General features: G+C 43.2%; 2 protein-coding genes across 2 annotated transcripts; both read left to right on the top strand.

Annotated features, from left to right (window-relative positions):
- The first annotated feature begins 4,277 nt into the window (after positions 1 to 4,277).
- On the top strand, positions 4,278 to 15,263 carry lcp2b (lymphocyte cytosolic protein 2b). The gene is made up of 18 exons (XM_036548939.1): positions 4,278 to 4,376; positions 6,074 to 6,136; positions 6,635 to 6,681; positions 7,492 to 7,557; positions 7,708 to 7,733; positions 7,847 to 7,887; positions 8,031 to 8,229; positions 8,413 to 8,525; positions 8,792 to 8,858; positions 8,976 to 9,059; positions 11,085 to 11,113; positions 11,301 to 11,320; positions 12,395 to 12,422; positions 12,647 to 12,662; positions 13,321 to 13,358; positions 13,779 to 13,853; positions 14,471 to 14,626; positions 15,021 to 15,263. Exons 1-18 carry the CDS (start codon positions 4,299 to 4,301, stop codon positions 15,144 to 15,146), a joined length of 1,272 nt encoding a protein of 423 aa, XP_036404832.1. The 5' UTR covers positions 4,278 to 4,298; the 3' UTR covers positions 15,147 to 15,263.
- Positions 15,264 to 21,027: 5,764 nt separating this feature from the next.
- foxi3b (forkhead box I3b) lies at positions 21,028 to 23,648 on the top strand. Its single transcript, XM_036548559.1, has 2 exons — positions 21,028 to 21,811; positions 22,194 to 23,648. Exons 1-2 carry the CDS (start codon positions 21,217 to 21,219, stop codon positions 22,763 to 22,765), a joined length of 1,167 nt encoding a protein of 388 aa, XP_036404452.1. The 5' UTR covers positions 21,028 to 21,216; the 3' UTR covers positions 22,766 to 23,648.
- The last annotated feature ends 2,171 nt before the right edge of the window (positions 23,649 to 25,819 follow it).

Below are 25,819 nucleotides of genomic sequence, written 5' to 3' on the forward strand. Positions count from 1 at the left end.
TAGTTGACACAGGTAAGAGGCGATATACTCAATTTTATTTATTTATTTATTTATTTTTGGTGTGAGTCAATGCCTTTGCTGTGGTGTCCTGGGTGTATTGTAGCTTGTTGAGGGTTTTGGGGGAGAGACCAATTAGGAGAGAATTATAGCATTCAAGTAGCAAGGACAACCCTCTCGGCATCAGTGAAACACAGGGCAGGTGTGAGCAATGCAATATTTCAACATGCACTGGTACATCTTTGGTTTCTTGACAGTTTTGGCATGATATTCTACATACAATGTACAATCAATGCTAACTTTAGAATGGAATTTGTGGCTTTAGAGATGCCGCTCATATGAGGTGGTAGTGGAAGTGGGGCGTGTCATCATTAAATCTCAAATTCCAATGGTATGGCCTTGAATTTTATTCTAAAATGCAGATATAATTTGCAGTATGTCACTGTAAAAATGTGAATTCTAGCAAGCAAGTTATATTAGATTATGTTGCATTACATTATGCTTTCTAAGATTTTATCTTTTTATTATTCGCATATCATACATACATTTACATTTTGTTTATTTTTCCTGTTGCTATTATTAGTAGTACAGAGGTAGCTATAATTGTTTAACTGGCCTTGTAACCTTAATTTACCACTAGTTTTCTAAGAGGAAGAAGAACTAACACTCCTAGCTTATGTTTTTACTAGCCCTGTTTGGTTTACCAGCACTTCTTGAACTGACATGAAATGTATTTTTTACCGCTTAATAATTTAACAAACACCACTACAGTGTGCAAAATAATTTACTTGAAGAAACAGCAATAATCTTGTATGATTTATATTTTTTCCAAAGAAAAAAAATCAGTACCCGCAGCGTCTCCTACTGGAAATTGATGGTATTGCACGTTGAAGTTAAAGTAAAGGGCGCTTTGGCCGCAGACGTGCTCATTTCCTTTATACTTTCCACAACTGATTAGTCCTTTTGGTATCCAGACATCATGAAGTTATGTGCATTATCATTGTTATTGTTGTTGCTAGTGGCAATTGTAGCAGTAGAAGTTCGCCTGCATTTTTGTCAGTTCTCCGAGAGAAGAAAGGGTTCCCCGCCTAGAATATGTGGCTACATTCAGCAGCCCCTTTCGAACTGGAAAGCTGAATGTTCTGTCACAAATTGTTTACTATTTGAAAAATACACTTCGTTGTGCAAACCGATCCAACGGGGCAGAATAAGCACGAATAAATCTTGATTTAGATTATTAAAATAAACATGCAAAACGCCAGACAGCGCCCGTGGTTCGACCCTCCGGGGAAGGTAGACGTTTCATACTCGGTGAAAGTGAAGTAACCACTGAGCTAAGCCGACGCGAAAGCGTAGCACTGCAAACTGGCTTTTAAAGAGAACGTCACCACAGTGACGTCTCCAATTGACAATATCGGTATTTGGCTTCTCGGACTGCGTCTGTTCTGTCTTTAGCTCAAAAGCGGTCTCCTGTGTAGGCTATCATGAGAGAGCTGCCGGAATGTATGAAGAAAATAAGAGTCAACAGATAACGTTCTAGCCGCATGGTCATCGGTACAAGAACATATTTGTCTTTATATTAATCATCTTCTTTATATTTTTCAGGCGACACAATATTTTGTTTCCTTTAACCAACTATCACCAGTTGAAAAAAGAAATACTCACTAGTGTGAAATTTATTTTTTTAATCTGTTTGTCATCTCTGCCTTGTTGTGGTCTTGACAGAACGTAGCATGTAATTCCTTTTAATGGGTTGCATTTTCATGCCTTTCAGAATTTTATATGCTTCTAGTGAAGTACTGAGCCTCTTTTTGCTGACCATGAATAGATTATGTTCTCTCTTGATAGGTAATCTGTATAAGAGCTGGAAAGTTCAGAACTCTGTTTCACAACTAAGTCTTGTTGCCTTTCTGTGTTTCTGGAGCTTCTGCATCTCCTTTAACAGCCCCCCTCGTACTGACACGAAATGTATTTTCAACAGTTTAATAATTTCACAAACACCACTACATTGTGCAAACTAATTTTGTAGGAGAATCAGCAAACAACCTGTATTATTTATATTCTTTGTTTTTAGAAAATACACAAAATAAAGTGTATCACACGTGATTCGATCACTACAGTACATCAAACTCAATTTATTATCTAAAACAAAGTAACGAAGTAATAACTAGGCTGAGCATTCAACGATAACGCTGTTTTTAACTGAAGACAGTATCAGTGCATGCAGCGTCTCCTACTGAAAAATGATTGTATTGCACGTTGAAGTTAAAGTAAAGGGCGCTTTGGCCGCAGACGTGCTCATTTCCTTTATACTTTCCACAACTGATTAGTCCTTTTGGTATCCAGACATCATGAAGTTATGTGCATTATCATTGTTATTGTTGTTGCTAGTGGCAATTGTAGCAGTAGAAGTTCGCCTGCATTTTTGTCAGTCATCAGAGAGAAGAAAGGATTCCCCGCCTAGAATATGTGGCTACATTCAGCAGCCCCTTTCGAATTGGAAAGCTGAATGTTCTGTCACAAATTGTTTACTATTTGAAAAATACACTTCGTTGTGCAAGCCGATCCAACGGGGCAGAATAAACACGAATAAATCTTGATTTAGATTATTAAAATAAACATGCAAAACGCCAGACAGCGCCCGTGGTTCGACCCTCCGGGGAAGGTAGACGTTTCATACTCAGTGAAAGTGAAGTAACCACTGAGCTAAGCTGACGCGAAAGCGAAACACTGCAAACTGGCTTTTAAAGAGAACGTCACGACAGTGACGTCTCCAATTGACAATATCGGTATTTGGCTTCTCGGACTGCGTCTGTTCTGTCTTCTGCTCAAAAGGCGATTTCCTGCGTACGCTATCATAAGAGAGCTGTAGGAATGTAGGAAGAAAGTAACAGTCAACTGTTAACGTTCTAGCCGCATGATCATCGGTACAAGAACATATTTGTCTTTATGTTAATCTTCTTCTTTATATTTTTCTTTTTACACGATATTTTGTTTCTTTTAACCAACTATCATCAGCTGACCTGCGCACTAGTCTCTGATTGGTCATAATGTCAAGATGTGCGAAATGAGCGCGTCTTTCGTGATCTGTCACAACGTTAGCCGGGTATCCAGCTATATAGCAAGCGACTGAAGACACGGCAACAGCTAGGCAGCTAACATTTGCCATCGCAAATAGGAGGTAGCAACAAAATCCTTGCAGTTGTTCCCAATTTAAGAAGCCAACGGTGAAACGTTGACTAGCAACATTCATGGTAGATAACGGAATGAAAAGACCCACAGTCCAATCATGCGATATCGGTATAGTTGCTTCCTGCCTTTGGAAAGACATTAGTACAGTATTGTCCACTGTACTTGCTTGTACCACTCGATCTCTGAGAGAGAGATCTGCGCCATGGAACCTTATAAGCCTGATGTACATCCACACGATTTTATTTTAGTTTTTATCGTTGAATTGCTGCAAAATACCACATTTCTGTCAAAGAGCACACCGACATTATTATTATTATTATTATTATCATTATTCATTATTATTAGCAGTAGTAGTATCATTTGTGTAATAGGAATTTTCAGTTTACTTGTATGATACCAGCAGCTTTCTAGAGAGCATTCCGCGATGTGCTTTTTCGTATATAGCCATTCTGTCATACAATTCAGTCCAGCAAGAAAACTAGCTACCTCCACTACAGGAAAACACTGTAAATTTATAGGATCATGCGTCTCACTGCAGTGAGACTATAAATACCTCTATTTTGTTACATGCGTTTTTGTGGGATTAAACGTTATGAATTATGAACACCTCCCCTTTGCGAATTGTATATTTCACAGGAAGCGCGAGAGGAAGTGAGGCATTTTCTTTATTAGAAGCCTCAGACGAGAGCTGGTTCGTTGTATCCTTTCTATCTTGAAATTGATGTTATCATTATTTTGTGGTTGGAAATTTCCTATATTTGGACAACGCGTTAAGGATTGACTTTGGGGAAGGGAGGATTACAAATATGTGTAGCACTCTTTTCTATCCATCAACTGTTTTGCTAGTTTATTGCAAAGCATTCTTGCCTTAATTAAATTCTAGTCAGGCTCCGAATCCCCTCGATTTGAAGGGACACGGGGTAGAGCCGGTATAGTAGCCAGGCATAAGCGTTCAAGTTCCCCGGAGCCTCCGCGTTGTACATAACAGCTGTTACATGATCGCAGAACACGAGAGAAGGGGACCAGTAACGGCTGTCCGGCACTGTCTTGCGCTCCTCTCGTATCAATAATTTTACATTTGATTCAAGGGGTATTCGATTTTAATCACGATGAGTTTTGACAGCGTCCCTTCCAAGTCAGAGGTCCTGAGCTGGAATGCGCATCATCTGGCCGACTACCTGAAAAAGGTGAGTGTGTGACTGTCCTTTGTCACTGCTCTTGTCTTAGAGGCTTGATGTCCGTATCGAGACACAGTGTTGGGATCCTGTGTTGTTGGACTACGGCTATATTTGAGGATTCCTTGTGAGTCAGAATGACTTTTAATTGTCATGTGAAAATATGGAAATACTGGACGAAGAGGAATTGTGTTGGTCTTTGTGTTATTTTACTCTTTTTCTTTGACTTTGTGTGAGTTTGTATGTGTGCGTAATATTATTTTTACTGAATGCCCTCAAGATTAGCGCAATGTTGGTATTTCTACATTGATTTGCGTTTTTGGTAATTGCAGTGAATGGCCACAGTAACAGCAATGCTGAAGTTGTTGGGGAGAGATTGCTGTAGGAGGGTTTGCTAGCTGCTGTGGATTAGAGCCACTTTCAGTCTGTGAAATTTTGTGCCATGCATATAATATATGGAAAAGCCACAGCTAAATTTCAATCAAAAATACAAAGAATAAACAGGAAAGGACCCCCACCCTTAGGATTTTGGAGCTTTTCTCTTGCTTGATCATAAGTGGTTAAACTGAACCAGTGGTGCCAGAATGTGATTTCTCCCAGCAAGGCTGCGGTGATTCATTTGTGTCAAAGATAGAGATCCTTAACGTTATTGTAATCCCACAGTCATTATACCCTCAGTTCCTTTTTACACAGGCATAACAAGAAAGAACCAACCTCTGTATATACTAAAAGAGTGCAACAGCGCTCTTTCCTATATTATATGCAATATATCAATGGGTCACTTGTTTCATTTTATTTTAAAGTTAGTAAAAAAGTTAATTAATAACTATTCAGTCATGCTATTGTCTGTTGGCAAACTAATGTGGCCTTGCAGGTGAGTGAGTAGTTTGTTTAATGAGTGAGTGTGTGGTTCTGTACTGAGTAAGTGGTGCTCTTGGTAAAAAGACTTATTAGACTGCGACTACTTTAGTTAAACAGAGCATGCTTCTCATGGCCAGAGGACAGTTTCAAGGGCAAGCCTGGTTAAGTTGTAAAGCCTAGTGGTTCTCTTCGAGACGGTAGTTCTGCTGGTGCAAGTAGAGTTCCGTTATTGTGTTACTAAAACCTGCGGATTTTTCGTTGTGCTGTTTTGCGCAATGAAAAAATGTGCAGTGCCGATGCATGCTGCTCTTTAAACACAAATCAGTGAAGCAAGATCAGCTGCCCATGAGTTTAGAGGGTAAGTGTCTGTCATGCTTGTCAATCAAGCACATCAAACCAACATAGTCTGATGTTGATGGCACTGATTATAAAGTTCATTACTAGAAGGTAACTCAGCCCAGTAAGATTTTCGTCTTCGGCACTCAGAGTAGGAATTATGGCCATCAATCCAATCAGTATATCATTACATCATTATACTATAGTTGGTGGAGACCACCTGATGTTAATAGAAGTTTTTGTGCCCTTTTTAAGTTTTTGTCTTCCAATATCACAGAGCGGTGCTGCACCCAGGTGTCTAAAATGAAGAAAGCTAAATCCCATCTACAGTAAAACAATACAGTGTAATAAATTACAAAACCATTATATACTCTACCTCCTATACATGGCCTTTAATGTATTTTTTAAAGTAAAATGAAAAAGAGTTGCACTTTGTGGGTTTTGAACATTCATCTTGGCTTTACAGCTTTCACGGGTTTATTTAAAAGTGACTTGTGACCCTGTGTTCTCAGCTGGAGCTGGCAGGCTGTGACAAAGTTGTCATGAGATGCAGCATGAACGGCTCCAGGTTCCTGGTGAGTGCACGTCTGAGCAGCCATGTGTGCCCCGTAGGGCACTGCACACCCACGCCTCTGCAGCCACGCACACAGTTATCTGCGCAGCCACACACAGATTAACATGGACTACACGCCTGTGTTCACCGTGTTCTGGCTGTTATTTTTGTCACCGTAAAGCAGCTCTGGGTAAGCGTCTGTATAAAAGCGAACGGCGCCGACGTGTAGATGACGATCCCGCTTAAAGCTGCGCGACAGCTGTAGCACTCTACAATGTGCAGTCCAAGTTGCTGTGTGCAAAATGCAAGTCGAGGGCGAAGGGGGCATCTCAGAGAAGTAGAGAAAACCACATCCGAAATAAGTGTTTGTCTTTATTCATTGATTAGCGTTTCAACCTGAGCTCTTCCCTTGTATGAATTGTTCAGCTCTGTACACCAGAAAGAAAGGTGCCTGGTCTGATGCCCTCTGCACCTCGCCCATCACCATCTCCCTCTCTCACCTTCTGCTGTTTTCTTTTAGAACATGTCGAACAACGACCTTCAGAAGTTCCCCAAGATTCACGCTCCGTAAGTTTCACCCGTCATGCCCTGGTGACATCAGAACCTTGCCATGTCATGTCACATGCTTAAGACAACATACACTCTTCCATTCCTTTTTTATGTTAAACCATTTCAAAATTGCTGTATCCATGGTCTGGAAAAGGTAAAAGATCTGAAAATGTTTGGAGATAGCTGTTAAGCCAGAAACTTAAGCTCTGTGAAGCGTTACAGGGCTGTAGGGAAGTGTTAGAGGGAGGATCAAACAGAGGGAGCAGGAAAAAAAGAGAGTGGTAGATGGCGAGAGAGGAGAAGAGAGAGGGAGAGGTTGACTTTTAATAGCCCCTTCTTAGCATATTAGTATGCTTCACATGAAATGACATGACTCCTCGCGGCATCTATCAGTAAGACTGTATGTACGGTGCAAGAAAATGACACAATAAAGGCAAAGCACGGGTGACATTTTGTTTTATGCATGATGGGACTACTCTGGAGCTGAGTGGTGCTTACTGAGAGACCTGAGGTGAGAGGATCAACAAAAGATAAGCCAGCCTTTAGTGAGGCCTCAGTATGGCGGAGACTATTTTTCACTCTCCCACTGAAACAAGGCTTCTTGGGCTTCACTCTATTTTTGGTTACTGTTGAGGCAAGTGAGAAACGCCTGTGACACTCTGGCCCCATAACGGATATGATGCTGGTCTGGTTACAGGAAGAGCGTGCAATGACAGATTTGTGGGGACAATGTCTGGAGGTTTCGGTCACCATTCTGTGCCTTGTTATATGGTACAAAATAGTGTCCTGACACTGCTGATGCTTCTATTTTTCTGCCTCTCCAAACAGAATGATAACAAAACTGTGCCATGAGATTAACAGGACAGAACAGAAGACAGGATTCTTCCACAAGAAGTGAGTTTTACGATGAGCCATTACAATCACTTGACATCACGATATGATGAAATTCAGTGCAAGTTAAAGGAACAGAGAAGTGACTTCAGAACCACAACCAGTTTAAAAGGCGGTTTCTACATGTAACATAAACCTGCTTTGTCTTGACAGATCGGCTCCCAAGCATCAGCAGCAAGGTACAAAGGACTGTATTTTTAAGCCGAGACACACAACTCCGATCACATAATTATTGACTGAGGGATTAACATGCTCTCTAATTCTGTCTTCCTCACTCTGTCTGTCTCTGTAGGTTTTGTTCAAGAGGACCAAGGCTGGGACTCAGAGGAGTTTGTAAGTTAGACTTTGGCGTATAAATGGTCTGACTCATGCCTTTTCCTGTGTCATCCCTCCATACCTCCCTGTCTTCCTCTATCTATCTCGATATGTTATTGCCTCAAAACTTTCTTCCCAAACTCCCTTCTCCCACTTCCCAGGAACAAAGCGACCATGACTACGAGAGCCCGGAGTCTGAGAAAGACGACGGCAGCGAGGGCGATTACGAGTCCCCGACGGAGGACTTGACAGATGAAGAGGAGGGGGGCGATGAATATGAGCTACCCCCGTCCGAGCCCTCAGACGAAATACCACGCCACTTCCGCCCTGTCAAGCCTGTAGGCGACGGCGATTACATAGGTACTGTGGGTTTGGGTATTCTCTGCACAGTGCAGGGGCTCCACCCCTGGCAACTGGCATCAGTACACCTGGTCTGATAGGTTACCTCAGACAGTATTTCTCTGATCCTACACACATGTTGATCAGCACTTATCCTGGTGAAGCTGCTGTGTGTTTGTGCTTTTTGTGCGCATGTGTGTGTAGATGCTATCCAGAGCCGGGATGACGACCGAGCAAACTCATGTGAACGCACTGGTCCCCCGCCTCTGCAGCGCCCAGGGCCTGGACCCCCCCTCCCAGCCTTTAGCTCCGCTAGCGTGAGTCTAGTATTGGTGCAGAATTTCTTAATCTCGCCATTCTTTTTCTTTAGTTCTATTTCTCTACCTTAAATTGTGATTCCAAGTCATTGAATCTTTACTTGTTCCACATGTAGCTGTTTTTATTTCATTTTTTTCATCTCATTTACCTTATTTTTTACCTTGTTTAATTTTTCCACATATTAACTGTGTATGTACACCAGTGCTTTCTTTCCCTCTTTCTTTAATCCCTACCCTCCTTTCCTCTATTCTCCCTCTCTCTGCAGGTACCCCGGTCTTCCTCACCTAGCTGTGAGCAGATCTCACAGAGAACCATCAGACCTTCTGCCACGTGTAAGTGTATAATTATGCATTGACATGACTTTGCGCATGTCTGTCTGTTTGTAGCAGTATTAATACATTTTTTGTATTATTTTCTGTATATGTTTTCTTGTCCCTGTCCTCCCCTAGCCCCTCCGGCCCCCTCCGGCTCTATGGCCCCCCGGGTCGATCGCAGCAAGAAGCCTTCCTTTTCTTTGAAGGCTCCCTGCCCAGGTACCTCACCCCTCCACCCACACCCATGTGTGCTGCTTAGTTCAGTGCAGAGGAAATGACATAATGATAAGACTAGGGCATTTACTCCATTGCAGATAGTGAAATTGACTTAATTCTAATTTTGATTTTAATGCCTTAACACAATACAAAATAGCATAAGCGATATATGTTACAGTGACTACAGCAAAAAAGATGAGGGAGAGAGGTGTTAAAACAAGTAAATTAAGATGACGGTGTATCTAAAGTAACACTGTCTTTGGTTTTTCTTGTTACAAGTGTCTTAATTCACTACAAATTCTGGCATGCAGTTCCACACACAACTCTGGAGAAAAATACTCAGTAATGTAAAATGTATTTTTTTTCATCTATTTGTCACCTGTGCCTTGTCATTCTCTTGACATAATTTAGCATGAACAACCTTTAATGGATCACATTTTCATGACTTTTAGAATTTTCAATGCTTCTAGTCAAGTCCTGAGCCTCTTTTTACTGACCATTAACAGGTTATGCTCTCTCTGGATAAGTAATCTGTTTAAGAACTGGCGAGTTAAGAACTCTGTGTCACTTCTTGTCTTGCTGCCCTGCTGTGTTTCTAGAGCTTCTGTATCTCCTTTAAAGCATTATGAACGCAATTAAACAGTGTGGTAACTGCAGTCTAAAACATTGCATAGTTTTATCACACCTTATACGTTTAGATACATACTCTTGGAGCCTACACTGTTAAGTACTTCAGTACAACGCCTAGCTCCTGACACTACTTATATGCTGACATGTTCTACAACTTTTTCTTTTTCAGCGCCTGTGTTCATAAAATAGTCATGGCTTACATACCTAATGCTGATATACTGTATATGTGGAGAAGCTAACATGCTTCTTACTAAAAAATGAGCAGAGGGGCAAAACTGACAAGAGTTTATGTATAAAATCAACAAAGAAAAGCACGACTCTTGGGGCACGCACACAGCCAAACTTATCAAACACAACTGAGCCCTCCTCCACAAACGTGTGTGTTTAAAAGTACTTTGGATATAATCCATCAGGCCTGCAGTTTTTGAGATTTTATTTTCAGTACCACAGTGTCTTATTTCAGTCTTACCCAATGTTGCCTGGGAAACAGTGTTTGCACACTATTTCCATATCCATAGCCTTTATATGGCCACGCTAGCAAGTGCTATGCATATATTATTAGTGCAGCAAAAATACAACAGCATTCAAGATCTGCTGTAGTAGTGTTTGATGAAATGTACGACCACTAAACATTGCCCTACATCTCCTGTCACATAGTTTCTTTCTTTTGGCTGGGAAATAAAACCATACACACGCAAAATCCAACTTTAAACCTCAGGTGAAATTATCTTCTGTTCCTTATGTTCATGAAGCACCATGAGTCATTGTTGAATTATGAACATAAAAGAAAGCAAGAGCAGTTTATTTCCCAGATACCTAGGCAGTTTGAGTCTCTGCTTTGGTATGGCCGACATACACTATATGTTAAAAAGTATGTGGACACCTGACCATCACACCTATATGAGCTTATTGGACATCCCATTCCAAAACCATGGACATTGATATGGAGTTGCCCCCCCCCCCCCCCCCCCCCCTTGCAGCTATAACAGCCTCCACTCTTCTGGGAAGGCTTTCCACAAGACTTTGGAGTGTGTCTGTGGGAATTTGTGCCTATTCAGCCAAAAGAACATTTGTGAGGTCAGGCACTGATGTTGGACAAGAAGGCCTGGCTCACAATCAGCGTTCTAATTCATCCCAAAGGTGTTCAATGGGGTTGAGGTCAGGGCTTGATGCAGGCCATTGGAGTTCCTCCACACCAAACTCGTCATATGTACGTGGCATATGACAGTGGTACTGAATTTGACCTGGAACAAACTCTCTTTACATACAAGCTCATAATAATTGAACCTCCCAGCTTTGTGAGTGAGATACCTGTCATTCGTGGCTGAAAAACAACTGGACTGTCACAAGGGGTTAGTGGATGCTTTTACAGTTACCTTGCACTGTTTCTCTTGGCAGGGGGGCAGCCAGGTGGCACTGGTGACAAGGTGAGGTCTCTTCTGTCACAAATACCCAACACAAATACCCAAGCTGTAACCACACAGTCAGCTGGAATGTACCTCAAAGTTGTGTTGCGCGTCCAGGAATATCATGAGGATGAGGATGTTCAGACCAGTTGCTTGGAGTGCAGCAGAAATTGTTTTCGATTCTAAGCTTGTGCTCTCTGTCTTGCAGTCTCCGAGACCATCTAGGAGGTAAGCAGGCGGTTTCAGTAAACTGCAAAGTATGCATGGGCGTAGAATATATGGGCCTATATTCAGTGTCCACATGAAGCCACATTCACACCCACTTCCTTGTCAATGTCACTGATAACACTTTTACACGCACAGCTTGCCATCAGCTTCCTCTTTCTGCAGGGGTGTCTGTTCTTTTTTCAACTTTCACAGCACATATACTGTAAATGTACCAAATATGGACGCCTGTAGCGGAGTGAGCGGGGGGTGCGGCCGCCCCGGGCCCAAGGTTCTTCCAGTCACAAAGGGGCCCACTTTGGGCCCAATATGCCTGACTGAACATGCATTTTGGTTGTTTAGTTGAATATTTTGAATAAAGTTTGTTTGTGAGTCTTGTTTGTGGCAAAAAATAAGTCAGACTGAGGGCGTCATGGTTTTGACTGACCCCTAGCTGAGTTTCTCGCCGCGATATTTATTTTGAATGAGCAGACACAATAGAGTTACAGAAAACTTTATTTGCTGTCCAGTATCCTTGTGTAAGTGTACAAGCAGAAAAATTATGCCCTCTGTTCGAGTCCCAAAGTTGGAACTAGGCGATCGGCAGCTGTCTTGTTTTATTTCCCATCGCCGTCACTGCTGACGGAGCCGCGGTATTTAAAAATGGTCTCATGCAATGAGGTGTGCTGAAATAGTAATCTGCTTTTCTCTCCGTTCCGCCCTTCCGTCTCTGTAAGTTTTCCCTTGGATCTGTCTTGCATCTCCATACAGCCTATAATAGGTTTTATAAGGGCCCACTACAGGTCCTCGCCCCCTCTGCAATGAGCCATTGGCTCCACCCCTGATGAACGCACTTGCTTCATTGCTACCAAACTGCTAACCCTCCAACCAAGAGGTTACTGTGTTGTCCGTCATGCTGCTCATTTTTTGATGCCAGCTAAATCTTCCATGTAAACTGCATGTAACTGTACAAATTGTGCATGCCATGACTAAATTAAGGCAAACACAGACGGTAAAAGTCGAGTGGTTAACATGAATCCTCATCTTCATGGTTGTACTGCACTGCAAGACTCGTTATTTCTCTTCATTTCTCTGCAGACCCTTTGCACAGGACCACGAAGACAATGTTCGTATTTCTTATACTTTGTTATTGAGCATCTTTGAGATAATTGAGATTAATTTAGCATATTCATGACATGGCTGAATTGCTATGATAAGTTAAGTTTACATTGGCTGGCTTGAGTTATTACCTTTGTACAGCGGGTATCTGTAAAAATTAACATGCATTCTGCATGAACTACTGTTTGTGTCAATGCCTCATATCATGTGTCTTTTCTCATGTCATTTCAGCAGTCACCATGTAAAGGTAAGGGGCCATTAATTTTTTGTTCATTTCTACTTAGCCAAAAATAAAATGAAATTGACGGGTCAGTCCTCCATTGGTTCGCAGCTGAATCTATTTTTCACTTGCCCACACCCAAAACTATTTGTGAAGTTTGAGACTTCCTCCAGTACTATAATATTGTTGCAGATCAAATCATGGCAGGAAGCAACTGCAGTTTCTGTGTGCCCAGCTGTAGTTTGTCTTGGGACACTTTCTCAGCCATAAAGAATGTGTATTTACTTACTGAACTATACTAAATTACATGTAGCTTGGGTATACATCACAGAAAAAAGTCATTATAACTTTCTTTTTATATATGTGTGTATTTTTATTGTTGTCTCCTTTATTGTTGAGAGTTGTCAGTTTAACATCTAAAGAAAGGCAAAGCATGGGAACTTATTTTTAGAAACGTGTGTGACTCGATTAAAATGAACCATTTCCATTGATGTGTTGGGTTTTATTTAATAAGTGCTTCCATTTTCTTCTTGCTTCATAAGACTTCTAACTAGCTGTACCAGGGGATTCCTCTCTGGGGAGTCATTAAAGTCATGAATTTACAAGGCTGAAATGCAAACTTTAAAGAGGGATCTGGCCCAAATTCGTGATCACTAACATTATTTCTCCTTCTTTGAAATGGAAGACGCAAAGAAACGTCCTACGCACACCCAGCATTCTGAGGTACACAGCACCTCGACATGCTTATATTCCACTCACAAGTGACCAGTTTGAAACAATACACAATCTAATTTACATTCATTAGAGAGATTGAGCACACACAGCTTTTGGTGAGCAGGCCTGGAATAGTATTTTGTTTGGCCACAAGAGGACGCTGTTGTTTTACAGTTGAAATATTCTACACTTGGTTGGCTCATATCATGACAATAGGATTCCTCCTCTTCGTGAAAATATGATTTTTTAAAAAACAGTTTAATAATGACTGAACTTTTACATGCAGTAGTCTAAGGTAACGTAAGTACATTAAACGTACGCTGAAAAATATGAACACTGATTTTTTTTTTGTCTTGACTATAATGGGGCATATAAGAAGCTCAACAGCTATGTGGTATTATTCTGTGTGCTTGTCCATTTGTCTGCCAGAGGATGGACCCTCAGTGGTATGTGGGTCAGGCGACACGGGACCAGGCGGACAGTTATCTAAGACGAGTCAAAAAGGTGAGGCCTCTCCCAAGGCTCCTCTTGCTGGCACAAGTCTGCGGGACTCCACTCCTGTCTGCACAGACAACCTGACAATGTGATGTTTCACACCCACACATTTTACACAGACAATAACTGAGCAAACACATGGCAGCTTTCCACATTACCTTCCACTCAACACCAGTCACCAGGAGTCACATTAAATTAAGGTAACAGCACATCAGATGAATGTATATTGCACAGACTCACAAGCACAATGTACAAAATGTAAAGTACAACGTGGCCTGAAAGGGGAACTAAAGCTGGATTTGTGGTTAAGATGCTAGGCCTTTGACCCGAAAGATGCAGGTTTTATTCCCTGGAATAAGGGAGTATGCCAAGCAAATGAAAACTGTGAAAGGTGTATGGAATAGGAACTTGAAATGAATTGTAAATGTTTGAAAATGTCCCCCAGGGAGGCGCTGACTGGGACATGTCATGCACGCATCAAGTTGTTGGGTGTCAAAGGAACATCCAACCCACACATTTTCGTGGGACATCTTTTTAAAGATCACCTCTAGGTATCTTTTAGGTCCGGTGTGTGTGCGTGCATATGCTTCCAGTCCCCTACTGTAAGTGGAGTGTGTGTGTTTCAGGATGGTACCTTCCTGGTGCGGGACAGCTCAAAAGGCTCAACCACCCAGCCCTACACACTCATGGTGCTGTACCAGGGAAAGGTCTACAACATCCAGATCCGTTACGATCCTGACCAGAGCGTCTTCTCTCTGGGCACTGGCCTCAAGGGCAACGAGGTAGAGCAGCTTTCTGCCATTACCAGTGCTTACCAGGAACACTACAGTGACCTCCACAGCTAATAATCATAAAGCTATCCAGTGAAGGCAGCAGTGTAGTATAGTGGTAAGGAGCAGGACTTGTAACTGAAAGGTTGCTGGTTTGATTCCCCACTGGGGCACTGCTGCTGTACCCTTGGGCAAGGTACCTAACCTAGAATTGCCTCAGTAAATATCCAGCTGTGTAAGTGGATAACATGTAAAACGTGTAACCTATGTAAGTCACTCGGGACTTGTAATGTAATGCTATCCCTGAATGTACGCATTACCCGTTCGCTCTTTTGGCTTGCTGGTTGCTGAGAGGCACAACTGCCTCCAGAATAACCCTACGAGCTGACGCTCGTTTTCCCCGCAGAGCTTCCCGGGGGTGACGGAAATTGTGCAGCACCACATGAGGACGCCGCTCCTGCTGATCAACAGGAACGAGCAGGGGTCCGGGCCGCAGAAGCAGTGCGCGCTCCTGTACCCCGCCAGGCGCTGACCCTCTCTCCCTGACCACACCGCCCTGGAGTACGACCGTGGCACAGCGAGGGGACCGGCAGGGACAGCGTGACGGTGACACACGTACAGGGTGCAGAGAGAAACTGGCACAGAGAGAGTGACGATAACAAAACAGCGGGGAGAGAGAGGCAGATAGGAACTGGGGAGACAGGGCAAGGGTGAGGGGTCAAAACAAGCTGTAAGGGGAGGGGTGGGAGGATAAAAGGAGAAAGCTATTTTGGAAGCATTTTGAGCAAAAAAAGAAAAAAAACATTCTCCAAGATGTTGGAACAAACAGAGAATAATCGTCCATATAACTGAGTGTGGCACTGATGACCAGTGCTGCTTTAGAGGGATGACATCTTCATCTGAGCAAAGACTACAGGGAAAGCTGTACTACTGTCGTGGGCCGGGAGGGGAATTTAATTTCAACGTGGTGTGAACGTCCAACCCTGACATCCTGCAACTGTGTGTGTCTTTCAGAAATAAGTGTTCTTTCCTGTCCGCACGTCATATCAGACTCATAATATTATACTCTATATATGTTTGTTTAAGCACCAAAATGTCTTACATGTTGTAAGAGCTGACCTCTGAGACTCTGCAAGGTCATGTCGCGCTACCCAGACACCCTGACCTGAACAAGAATCCAGGGTTAAGTGAGAGCACAGCAGAGTTGAGAGCGGGTTAAGAAGTGTGTGGGAAACGACTGCGTATCACTGCACCTTCCGGGGTGTAAAAGAAATGTCTGTCTAAACATTTAGGCTGTCTGTCACATCTGCTGTGTTTTCATAGGCAAATTCAGAGACATTATTTCTTCAATAAACTCTCGCTGCCAAGATTGCCTCATCTTTAAATTGGGTTTGTTTATGTGCACTCCTGCCATGGCGGGACATGAGCCACCTGAGGACACTGACTGGAGATGAGACAGATAATGATAGGTAGGTATATGAGCTGGAGAAGACACACACACACACACACATACATATACCCACACAAACTGAAGGGTAGCAGGTAAGAGGTGCTGGAGGGGACAGGTCCCAACAGACAACAGCAGCCCTGGCAGAAGCAGCTCCAGACACATTTTTGCACATCACTCTGGGCAGTGTACTTTAAATAAATGTATTTTTAATCGCACAGCTCCAAGCTCAGAGGGTGTTACCCACAACCTCTTGCAACCTCACCTGTCAGCACTCTGTGGTTTAGACAATCACTGAGCATGCGGCAAATGACTAAACTTGATGTGTAACAGCTGGACTGCACTGCTTGCATACTGGGCTTGCATTGAGGTTCCAGCTGACCCCCCCGAACCCAGTTTTCAGTACCACCGCTCCTTTTACTTACATCCCTCACCTCCACTGCCTCTTCACTCCTCAGGCCGATCAGTACCCTCTGGCCTGGCCGTCCCATCCGCCTCCCCACGTAGAGATGCCAATTTGTCCGGGTGGACGAAAGATATGGTCAGGTCACACAGCAGCATCTGAGTCTCAACTGGCAATTGGCAACCACAACGCAACCGTAAAAATCAAAACCTCACCGCATGGCACACCACATACCCCGGCTAAAACCGCTGATTTTTTGTCATTTGTGTGGAATGAACATGATGATGTTGCCAATCCCTTAAATTAGCAACACGTTCATTTTTGTCTGGGTCCCCGGTTTTCATATCTGAAACAGTAGGTGTTCTCTGAGACAGCCAGCATGCACTGTGCTGTTCAGAGTTTGTGTTCCAGTCCTGGGGTCAAATCAGTGCAGGCTATTTAAACAGTGTCCAAGCCACCACCACAACACAACATAGCTGACATGGGACAGTAAGTATTATCAATGCCAATCAGGATAAGACAATGTACTGCAAATATTACACTCCTAATCTGCCTCATATGTCTTTGTCTAAAGATGCACAGCTGTCAAAATATGCCTTATAAGCATGATTATCTTGGCACTTTTGGTAGGAATCATGAATGTGAATCCTACATAATTACCAAGCCTTGGGCTCATCTAATAAAATGAAACTCTAAATATTCCCCTGAAGGGCTTGGGAGATGGGTGTATGCTGTTATGTCTATGTCAGCACAAACGTTGGGGTGAAAGATTACTGCCACTGCTCAATGCTACTCCAACTGCCACTCTTGGCAACCCTTGAGAAACTTTTTCCCTTGGGTGAGTCATCCAATATTCAATTTGTCTGTGTATTTTTGAAGGTATCGTATTGTAGGAAGCACTGCCAATTATGAAATAAGGAGCAGTAGGCAATCTTTGCTTCCTATGCCAAGTTTCATGAGCAAGAAGAGAGTTGCATTACAGAATAACAGGCAATGCATAGGCCATTTTTCTCAAAGTCAGTACAATGAATGTGGACAGTTTACTTGCTTCACTTAAAGACTTCAAAGCAAAGTTTACATAAACAGACAGCTTTATGATCTATTGTGACAGAAGGAATAGAGGAGGAGTGATAGGAAGGCAAAATAAAAAGGTTACTCGTACTTGCCAGATTGTTCACACAGGTGGACATGGAGTTGAGCTCTTTCAGAATGTGATCGAGGTCAATGGCGTTGACAGATGCCTCACTGTTCTCAGCATTTCTCTCTGTGCTCTCCATCTGAAACACAGCAGCCCACCGCTTACAACTGAGCCTTGTTTTTCACTTAGAAATTTCCTAGACAAACTGTGATTGGTAGAGGATCATGGATCTTGGTGATCTGTCAAGAAGGACAGTCACACGCTCATGATGAAAATAATCACACGCCAAACCAACTCTGCACAACTGTGTCGGCCTAAACTCAGTAAATCACAGACACATGGGACATCAAGGTTTTTATTGGAAAATACAAGAAGGAAAAATGTGCTAAAAATGCCACCACTCCGAGGACATGAATTCTCCTCTGAGCACCTGGCCCACAGCTACACTCCAGTCAACATTCTTGACCTGTCGCATATCAAAAAGAACCAATAATGGAGGCAAAAAAATGAACAAACTAAACTTAAGGATAAGGTGACCATGTGCATGGCCCTCAGAAGTGACCGCTGTACAGTGTGTGATCCCATCTGTCAAGTGTGGCAGGATAAAGCTGTTCGCTTCTAGAACCTTCTATTACCTTGACCCATTCAGGGTCTCCCCACGGACGTTTCCCAATACAGGGACATGTCTGGACGACTTAAAGAAATGTTTAGCTAGATAAAGTGACTATATAAACTTTTTATCTAGCTATTGAACTACCTGACATATTTTCCATGTCCTCAAACATTTTCTCTAAGTCTATGCTCAATTTCTCCATCTCTTATAGGTTGCTAGCGTGCAGGTCTCTATACGAGGAGCCGGCCAGATAACCGACAATAACAAAACAGTAGCTACCTGCTAGATAACTAGCCATTACGCGACCTGACACCTGGGAGCAATACATTTTGTTCAAACAAGACAAAATGGGGTGCTTTTAAAACTGGTAGTTCACTTTTTCTCCTGAACATAACCCAATTTCAGCAACCTCAGTAGCTACCCAAGAATAGCTGTTGCGGCGCAACAGAAATCACTAGCGAGAAATCGCGTGACAGCAGTTGACGTTAACCTTTGCTAGCTCTCTCAGGTGGCTAAGTTGCTATCAAGCGTGGGTGACAGATCTCAAAACTCCTTCTTCCTTTGGTCCTCGGTACAGATAGCTAAAGGAATTCACAGATCAACACTTTTTTTGTGTGTGTCCCACCGGCCCGCTTGACTAGTTATAACACACACCTCACGTAATTTAAGACTTGCCTCTTCAGTGAGCTCGGTCCGTTCTCTTCCAATAGGTGACGTGTCTCACCTCGGATGGCTCGAGACCAGAGTAGCGTAGCATTACTCTGCAAAAGACATTTACATTTCATTGGTTTTAGACAACGATTTCATATTGTTGGCTGCTGTTTCTGTATAATCACACAAACCAACGATCAATTGGGACAAATACAAATGATTGAGCATCACTTTTTGTCCACAGAGAGGCGCTACAACACAATCCGCAAACGTTTCAGGATACAGCGCTACGGCGAACACATGAGGTTTTCAGTTCAATCAAAGTTAAAGCACGGAAATAGTAATTTAACTAGTGAATACATAAAAATGCCTGTGAGGTTAACCTTCCCTCTTGTACGTGGACGTTAGTTAATAAATCTGCAAAAATCGCTGATAAATTCTTTTATGTTAGGCTACATGACGGGCCAGCCCTGATTTATTGATGCCCTCATCAGATAAAGTTTGTTTAATGTTTAAGACGTTCGTGACAGGGGTCTTAGTCATTTATTTGAGCTCCATTTTCTTGTTTGTATAAGGGTGCGTGCGAATAAACGGTCCATCACTTTAGGTTTCTGCAGTTAGGTAGATTTATGTAAGACTGCACGCTTCCCAGTTTTTTCATGTTCCTACTGTTGCTACTTCGCCAATGTGTTGATATGTATGTAGGTGTTCTCGCTGCAACAGCATTTGAAGGCTATGAAGGAAATCTACAAGCGGAAACGGAAAGGGAGAAACCCTAGATCGTGTCTAGGAGGTTATTCTTCATCATATTAAAACAGCAAATCCTAATTGTGTAGCCTACCTCAAGCCCGTGCAATTGCCCAATAGAATGATGTCTCGACTGTACCGGTGTTGCGCTACAGAAAGGGCAGACCCCTAGCCTGCCTTCTTGAAAAAGAAAAAGAAAAGAAAAAAAAAAAAACATTTTAGAAACAGAAAAATAGGAGATAAGGGGGGAAAAAAACTTTCAATGAGTGTCAACAGAAGAGAAAATTAGCCGATAGCTGCGCCCCTGGAGCCAGGCACATCAGTCCTTTTTCCGTGTCTGATAGCAGGTGAATCGGCACGTGGCGGACAGCGCTCCAGGCTGATGTAATGTTGTGTAACTTAGAAAAAAAGAAAACACAAGACAGATCGAATACGAATTAAAGTCTAATAGGGAGGGGGTGTTGATGGGCAATTGTTAAGGTGTTGGCTTAAAATGTCTGTCTCTAACCAGTTAGGCTACACAATTTATCCATGTTATTACATTTAATTAATCTAAATACATTTAGTAAATTAGAATTTTCAATTTTGAGTGAATATGTGACATGTTTTAAAATATTATAATCGCAGTCAGGTAATAGGCTATATGAAGAAGCGATCTTAATGTGAAGCGCTAAGCTTAAAGAATAATGCAAATCTTAAACAGGTGGACTATCTTTCAGCACCCGCCTAGACATCATTTGCATAGAAATGTTTTTTTTTTTTTTTTTTTTAGCCATTAAATCTGATACTAGTACTAAGCCTGTTCTTTTTTGATTGCATGAATACATGGCATTATTTAAATGGCTTACAGTTGAAATAAACTGTGTGAGACATCCTCCAAAAAAGTCAAGGAGATTTCACTTTCACAGAAAATAAGAATTTGTGAAGTTGTGTGTATGTGTACAAAAATAAAACTCATGGACTCATAGAATTTATACTCATAGAAGCCATGGAATTTATTTGTGACAAATTTGGTAGGTAGGGGTCAGTGGGAAAGTTTTTAATTAACATTTTAATTAATGAATAAGATTGTCTGTACTATCTGGATGACATTGGATGAGATGAGATGATGACAAGTTTTAGTCCTCTCTTACAAAGTTGTATCTGAGATAACAGAGGGATAGTAAGACTGGCAGAATGTTTGGAGTGATGCCTTTTTTATTTGTTAAAAGTGGACAGTATCAGTTCCTTGTGGAAAATTCCCTTATGTCTCCAGAGGGATCCTCTGATCCCCTTCAAGAAGAAGCTGATACACAAAAAAAGAATGAAAGAAGAAAACACACAACCTGACAACCAACCAGTCAGGGCAGGTGGGGGTGTGGCCAAGGCTGCATAAATAGACAGGTGAGACAAGTGTCAGGTTGTGGCAGACTATTTCTACCTTTGGTGGACATAGTGCAAGGGCAAAGAGCCTCAGAGAGAAAGAGGAAAGCTTCCTTCCCCAGAGACAGAGAGGTACTGAAAGCATAAGCAAGAGAGACCTTACACTGGAGCACGCAAGACCAGCTGCAGAGATCCGAGGACATTTGAAAAGTGATTGAAGAGGAGACACTTTGGAGTGAGCATGACATCGTTCGAACCGCAGGGCCAGTCTCCCCCTCGCTGTGGCCCCCAGTTTCCCAGCTTGGGGCAGGAGCCCCCCGAACTCAGCCTGTACAGTGACAGCTACTACCCTCCTCCCTCGTTACCCAGCCCTCAGAGGGCCACCCCGTCTTCCTACGACCTGGGAGACTACTCCACCACATCTCCCAACCCCTACCTCTGGTTCAACAGCTCAGGGATCAACAGCTCCCCCTACCTGGGCGGAGGTCCCGGGACGGCCGGTCCCCCCTTCGCCCCGCAGCACTATGGCATGCAGAGGCCATACCTGGGCGCAGGTGGGACGGGGGGTGCAGGAGGGGAGCTGAACTGGTTTTCCCTGCCATCTCAGGAGGACCTGATGAAGCTGGTCAGGCCCCCGTACTCCTACTCCGCCCTCATAGCCATGGCGATTCACGGGGCCCCTGACCGCCGCCTTACCCTCAGCCAGATCTACCAATACGTGGCCGATAACTTCCCCTTCTACAACAAGAGCAAAGCCGGCTGGCAGAACTCCATCCGCCACAACCTCTCGCTCAATGATTGCTTCAAGAAGGTGCCCCGTGATGAGGATGACCCTGGTAAGAGCACGCTCTAAATTCTCTTTTTCAGTTCTCACAAAGATAGTGACTGTAACTATCAAATGACTTTCAATAGCAAGTTAAGTTCTTAAGGACTATGCTGTGGGTCTCACCTGGATAACCCCTCTGGTGTCAAAGGTTTTGGAAAGCAGTCTGTTTTAGATGAGATATGTCTGCAGGGTTATACTTGACCAGTGATAGGGAATTCATTGTGTTGCTTTTTAAATAACAAATAAACACAAATAAACAGCTGCAAGTTTTGCTAAAAAAATGAGCTCGTTATATTCACTTAAGGAGGTGTCAAAAAGAATTAAAAGACTTCATGGAAAACGATTGAGGTCTTAGTCTATTCTCACCCTCTCTCCTTTTTCTTTTCTCGAAGGCAAGGGTAACTACTGGACCCTTGACCCCAACTGCGAAAAAATGTTCGATAACGGCAACTTCCGCCGCAAGAGGAAGAGAAAGTCCGACTCGCTGGCAGGAGAGGGGGGGCCCGGTGGGGCTCTCAGCTCTGAGTCGGCAGAGGGGAGCGGAGGAGGCAGCCCCAAAAACACCGTGATCGACATCGCCAACACGCCTGAGAGAGACCCCTCCCCTGGCGCTGTGGGCCCCACCCCTTGCCTGAGCAGCTTCCTGTCGGAGATGTCCAACGTGGCAACAGGGACGGTCGGAGTTGGCGGCGAGCCCCTGAGCCGCCACCTGCCTTTGGGCCTGCCCCCGGTGGAGGGTCCCCCCAGGCCCACGCAAGCCAACAGCTTCGGCTCTTACTCTTCCAGCTCCGCGGTGCCAGAGTGGGCATCTCCCCTGCCCCCGCCGCCCGCCCTCTCCTCCTCCTCACCATCCCACTCCTCTTTGGGCTACAGCGGCTCCGTGCTCAGCCAGTTCAACGGCCACTTCTACCCCGGGCTGGGCTCCACTGGATTGCTCTACCCCCGGGAGGGCACGGAGGTGTGAAAGGGACAAAGTGGACAGATAGACAGATGGACACACTGTGACATCAGGCTGAACGCTTGGGCTCCTTTGCCCCTGGGAGAGAGTCCTGAGTCTGTGAGCAGCGAATCCTGGCACATAGAGAAACAGGACCTGCATGCGTACATGCACAAATTCACAAATTCACACACACACACGCACACACATACACAGAGCCTGCACGCTGTTGCCATCCCCTTCCCAGAAGGGCCGCCGTGTGACTGCGGGACGAAGGCCGACTCCCATAGGAACACCTGAGTCAGCAAGTAAAGCGCAGCGCTGATACTCCCACGATCCCTTCAAACTCTCACTGTGTCAGCGCTCACACGCTCACTGATCTCAGATCTCATACCGACACCGTCCTCACCCTCTCTCACACACACACATACTGATTTCGTATCAGCCCGGCTGCTGACATCATGCCATTCCACGCAAATCTGTTTGTCTTTGCTATTATCATACCGAGCCTGATGCAGACGCTCAGAGGGAACGCTTACGGTAATAATGCCAATTCCTGAAAGGGGCTGGGCTAATTTGTCTGTTTTGGACAGTAATAAAACTGTAGAATTCAGCAAGACAAAAAAAAAAACTACTCACACATGCAGTACTTCCCCTGTGCAGGGGTACAATGTTGCTGTTATTTGTAAACAAAAAAAATTGTATATTTTATTTGTTTTTCTATTTATATCTTGTGGCTGTAATATGTATTGAATGATTGTTGGGATGTATGTTTACCATTTATGGAGTGTGTCTTGGGATCTAGAAGAGGAGCTTTTGTCTCTGGGAGTGGAGATATATGCATCAATGGGATGTCAAACTCTGTAAATAAGGGCCTTACTTGGGACGAAACGGGTACAGTATTTTTAAAATAAAGGTATTACAAACTGAAAGTATTTTCTCTGGTTTTGATTTCAGCGCACCACAACAGAGCAAGAATTATGAAAAACAGAATGTCAGTGACAAAAGAATGAAAAAAAATAAAACAAAACAACTTGAATTTTTGTGGTGTTCACATATTAGAAACATAACCTATAATGACTTGACTGTGAAATTCTCGATATATACTGTGACCTTCTTCACAATTAAAAAAAAATGTATTCTGACTTCAACAGGGTTCAAAAATGATGGGAGGCACCATGGATCATGGAACACATGAATTTAAACATTGACATTACATGTTTATATTCATATAGTATTAATATAGTGTTTACTGATACACCTTGGTCGTACATTACAAATCATGAAAAAAACTTGCTTGCATTGACGTGTGGCCCAAAGTAGATTACTACTACAGCATTTTGTGACAGATGAACTTTGTCAGAACACTTGACACCTGTCACCAGTGTAGGCCAAACTTGTCATGCCTCCCTTCCTTACTCTCTTTCTCCCCACATGCTCCCCATTGTTTAAACAAACATTTAAGAAAGAACCATTTATGCTGGATTCTGGCTCCAGCCGCAACACAATGTGCCTTAGGGATCTTTTTCTGACAGTGACAAGAGGAAAAAATGTAGCCATGAGTGATAAGAAGGATCCTCCTAATATCTATGAAGCAGGTTTCACAATCTATGTGAATAAACAAATTAAATACTGGGAAATCTAATTCTGACAATTTTTAGAATTTGAGTCTCATTCGTTCCAGCAGAAAAAAAAGTTAAGAATATGTGATATGCTGCAATGATTAATTTGCTGCTACTTTCAACTGCTTGCCTACCTTGGAAGCTGGGTGGTTGTGTTATCACTTGACGTAGAATAGTTAGATGTATTGTTCAATATGGCTGAAATTATTCTAGTACTATTATGCATACACTGCTCTGTAAACAGCAGTTAAGCTTAAGGTTTAATGCAGAGTATCCATTAATGTAGTATCTCTCTCTATCTCTCTCACACATACACACACACACACACACACACACACACACACTTTCACCGGTGCACAGGTATGCATTCTCACTCACTAAAACGTTTTTGCTAATATCCAATCTTCCATACACAGACAACACATGGTGCACAAAATACACTCTGCTTTACATACATCATGCGTCAAATACACCACATCACAATGTGCAAATATTTATAATTATTCTAAATAAAATATATGCTACGTTATAAATATTTATAATACTTGTAAAGTGGTTAAAAACAATTTGTATTGTCAAGCCTTCTGTGTATGGACTAAAGTGTGTGTGTGCGTGTGTGTGTGTGTACGTGTGTGTGCGTGTGTGTGTGCGCGTGTGTGTGTGTGTCCGTATTTGACTGTTACAGTGGTTAAGAGGAGTCAAGACTAGTTGCTGTTGGTGCAGTAAATGATCCACACAATGGAGGGGGTGGAATGAGAGCGGGAAAGGAACCGTTAAACAAAATACTCAGAAAGAAGGAAAAAAAAGACAGGTTTGACAGAAAATAAGGAAAAAAAAGATGAACGCAGAAGAAACAGAACTCGTTCCGCCGGGTTCCCCTATCCCCCCCCCAGTCACCTTCACTCGCAGTGCTCCGCTCTCTCTCTCCCTCAGCAATCTGCTCCTCCGGAATCTCAGATTGCTCTTTTTTCTGGCACCGTTTCAAGTTTCTACAAAACTGGTGAACCCAAATGATGGAAGATGGACATGGGATAGAAAGGGATATTGTGGAATTAGGGAGGATTATGAGTGTGTTGAACTTGGTGGACAATGCTCTTTTCCATCCCGTAATTCGAGATGCTGCAATGCCCTGATTGATGTTTAACTGATTCCCAAAAGCTGTGAGAATCAACGTACCCCCCAGTGTCAGCCAACCCCCCAACCATCTCCTCTTTACACACCTCCCCACACCCCTACCCCAGCTTCTCTCCTGTTGCTGACTAGGCAAAGAGGGGTGTGTGGGGGTGTGTGAAGAGGAGATGGTTGGGGGGCTAAGTAACATTCCCGTGTCCTACTGACAGTAGGGGGGGGGGGGGGGGGGGGGGAAGGGGAGGGAGAGAAGACTGTTTATTTTAGATCCCTCTCAGAGATCTTCAGAAATCAGCAGCGGGACACAGTGAAAAAAAGGATATGGTGTGAT

This window comes from Megalops cyprinoides, chromosome 16, assembly GCF_013368585.1.
Source record: "Megalops cyprinoides isolate fMegCyp1 chromosome 16, fMegCyp1.pri, whole genome shotgun sequence".
Taxonomy (NCBI): domain Eukaryota; kingdom Metazoa; phylum Chordata; class Actinopteri; order Elopiformes; family Megalopidae; genus Megalops; species Megalops cyprinoides.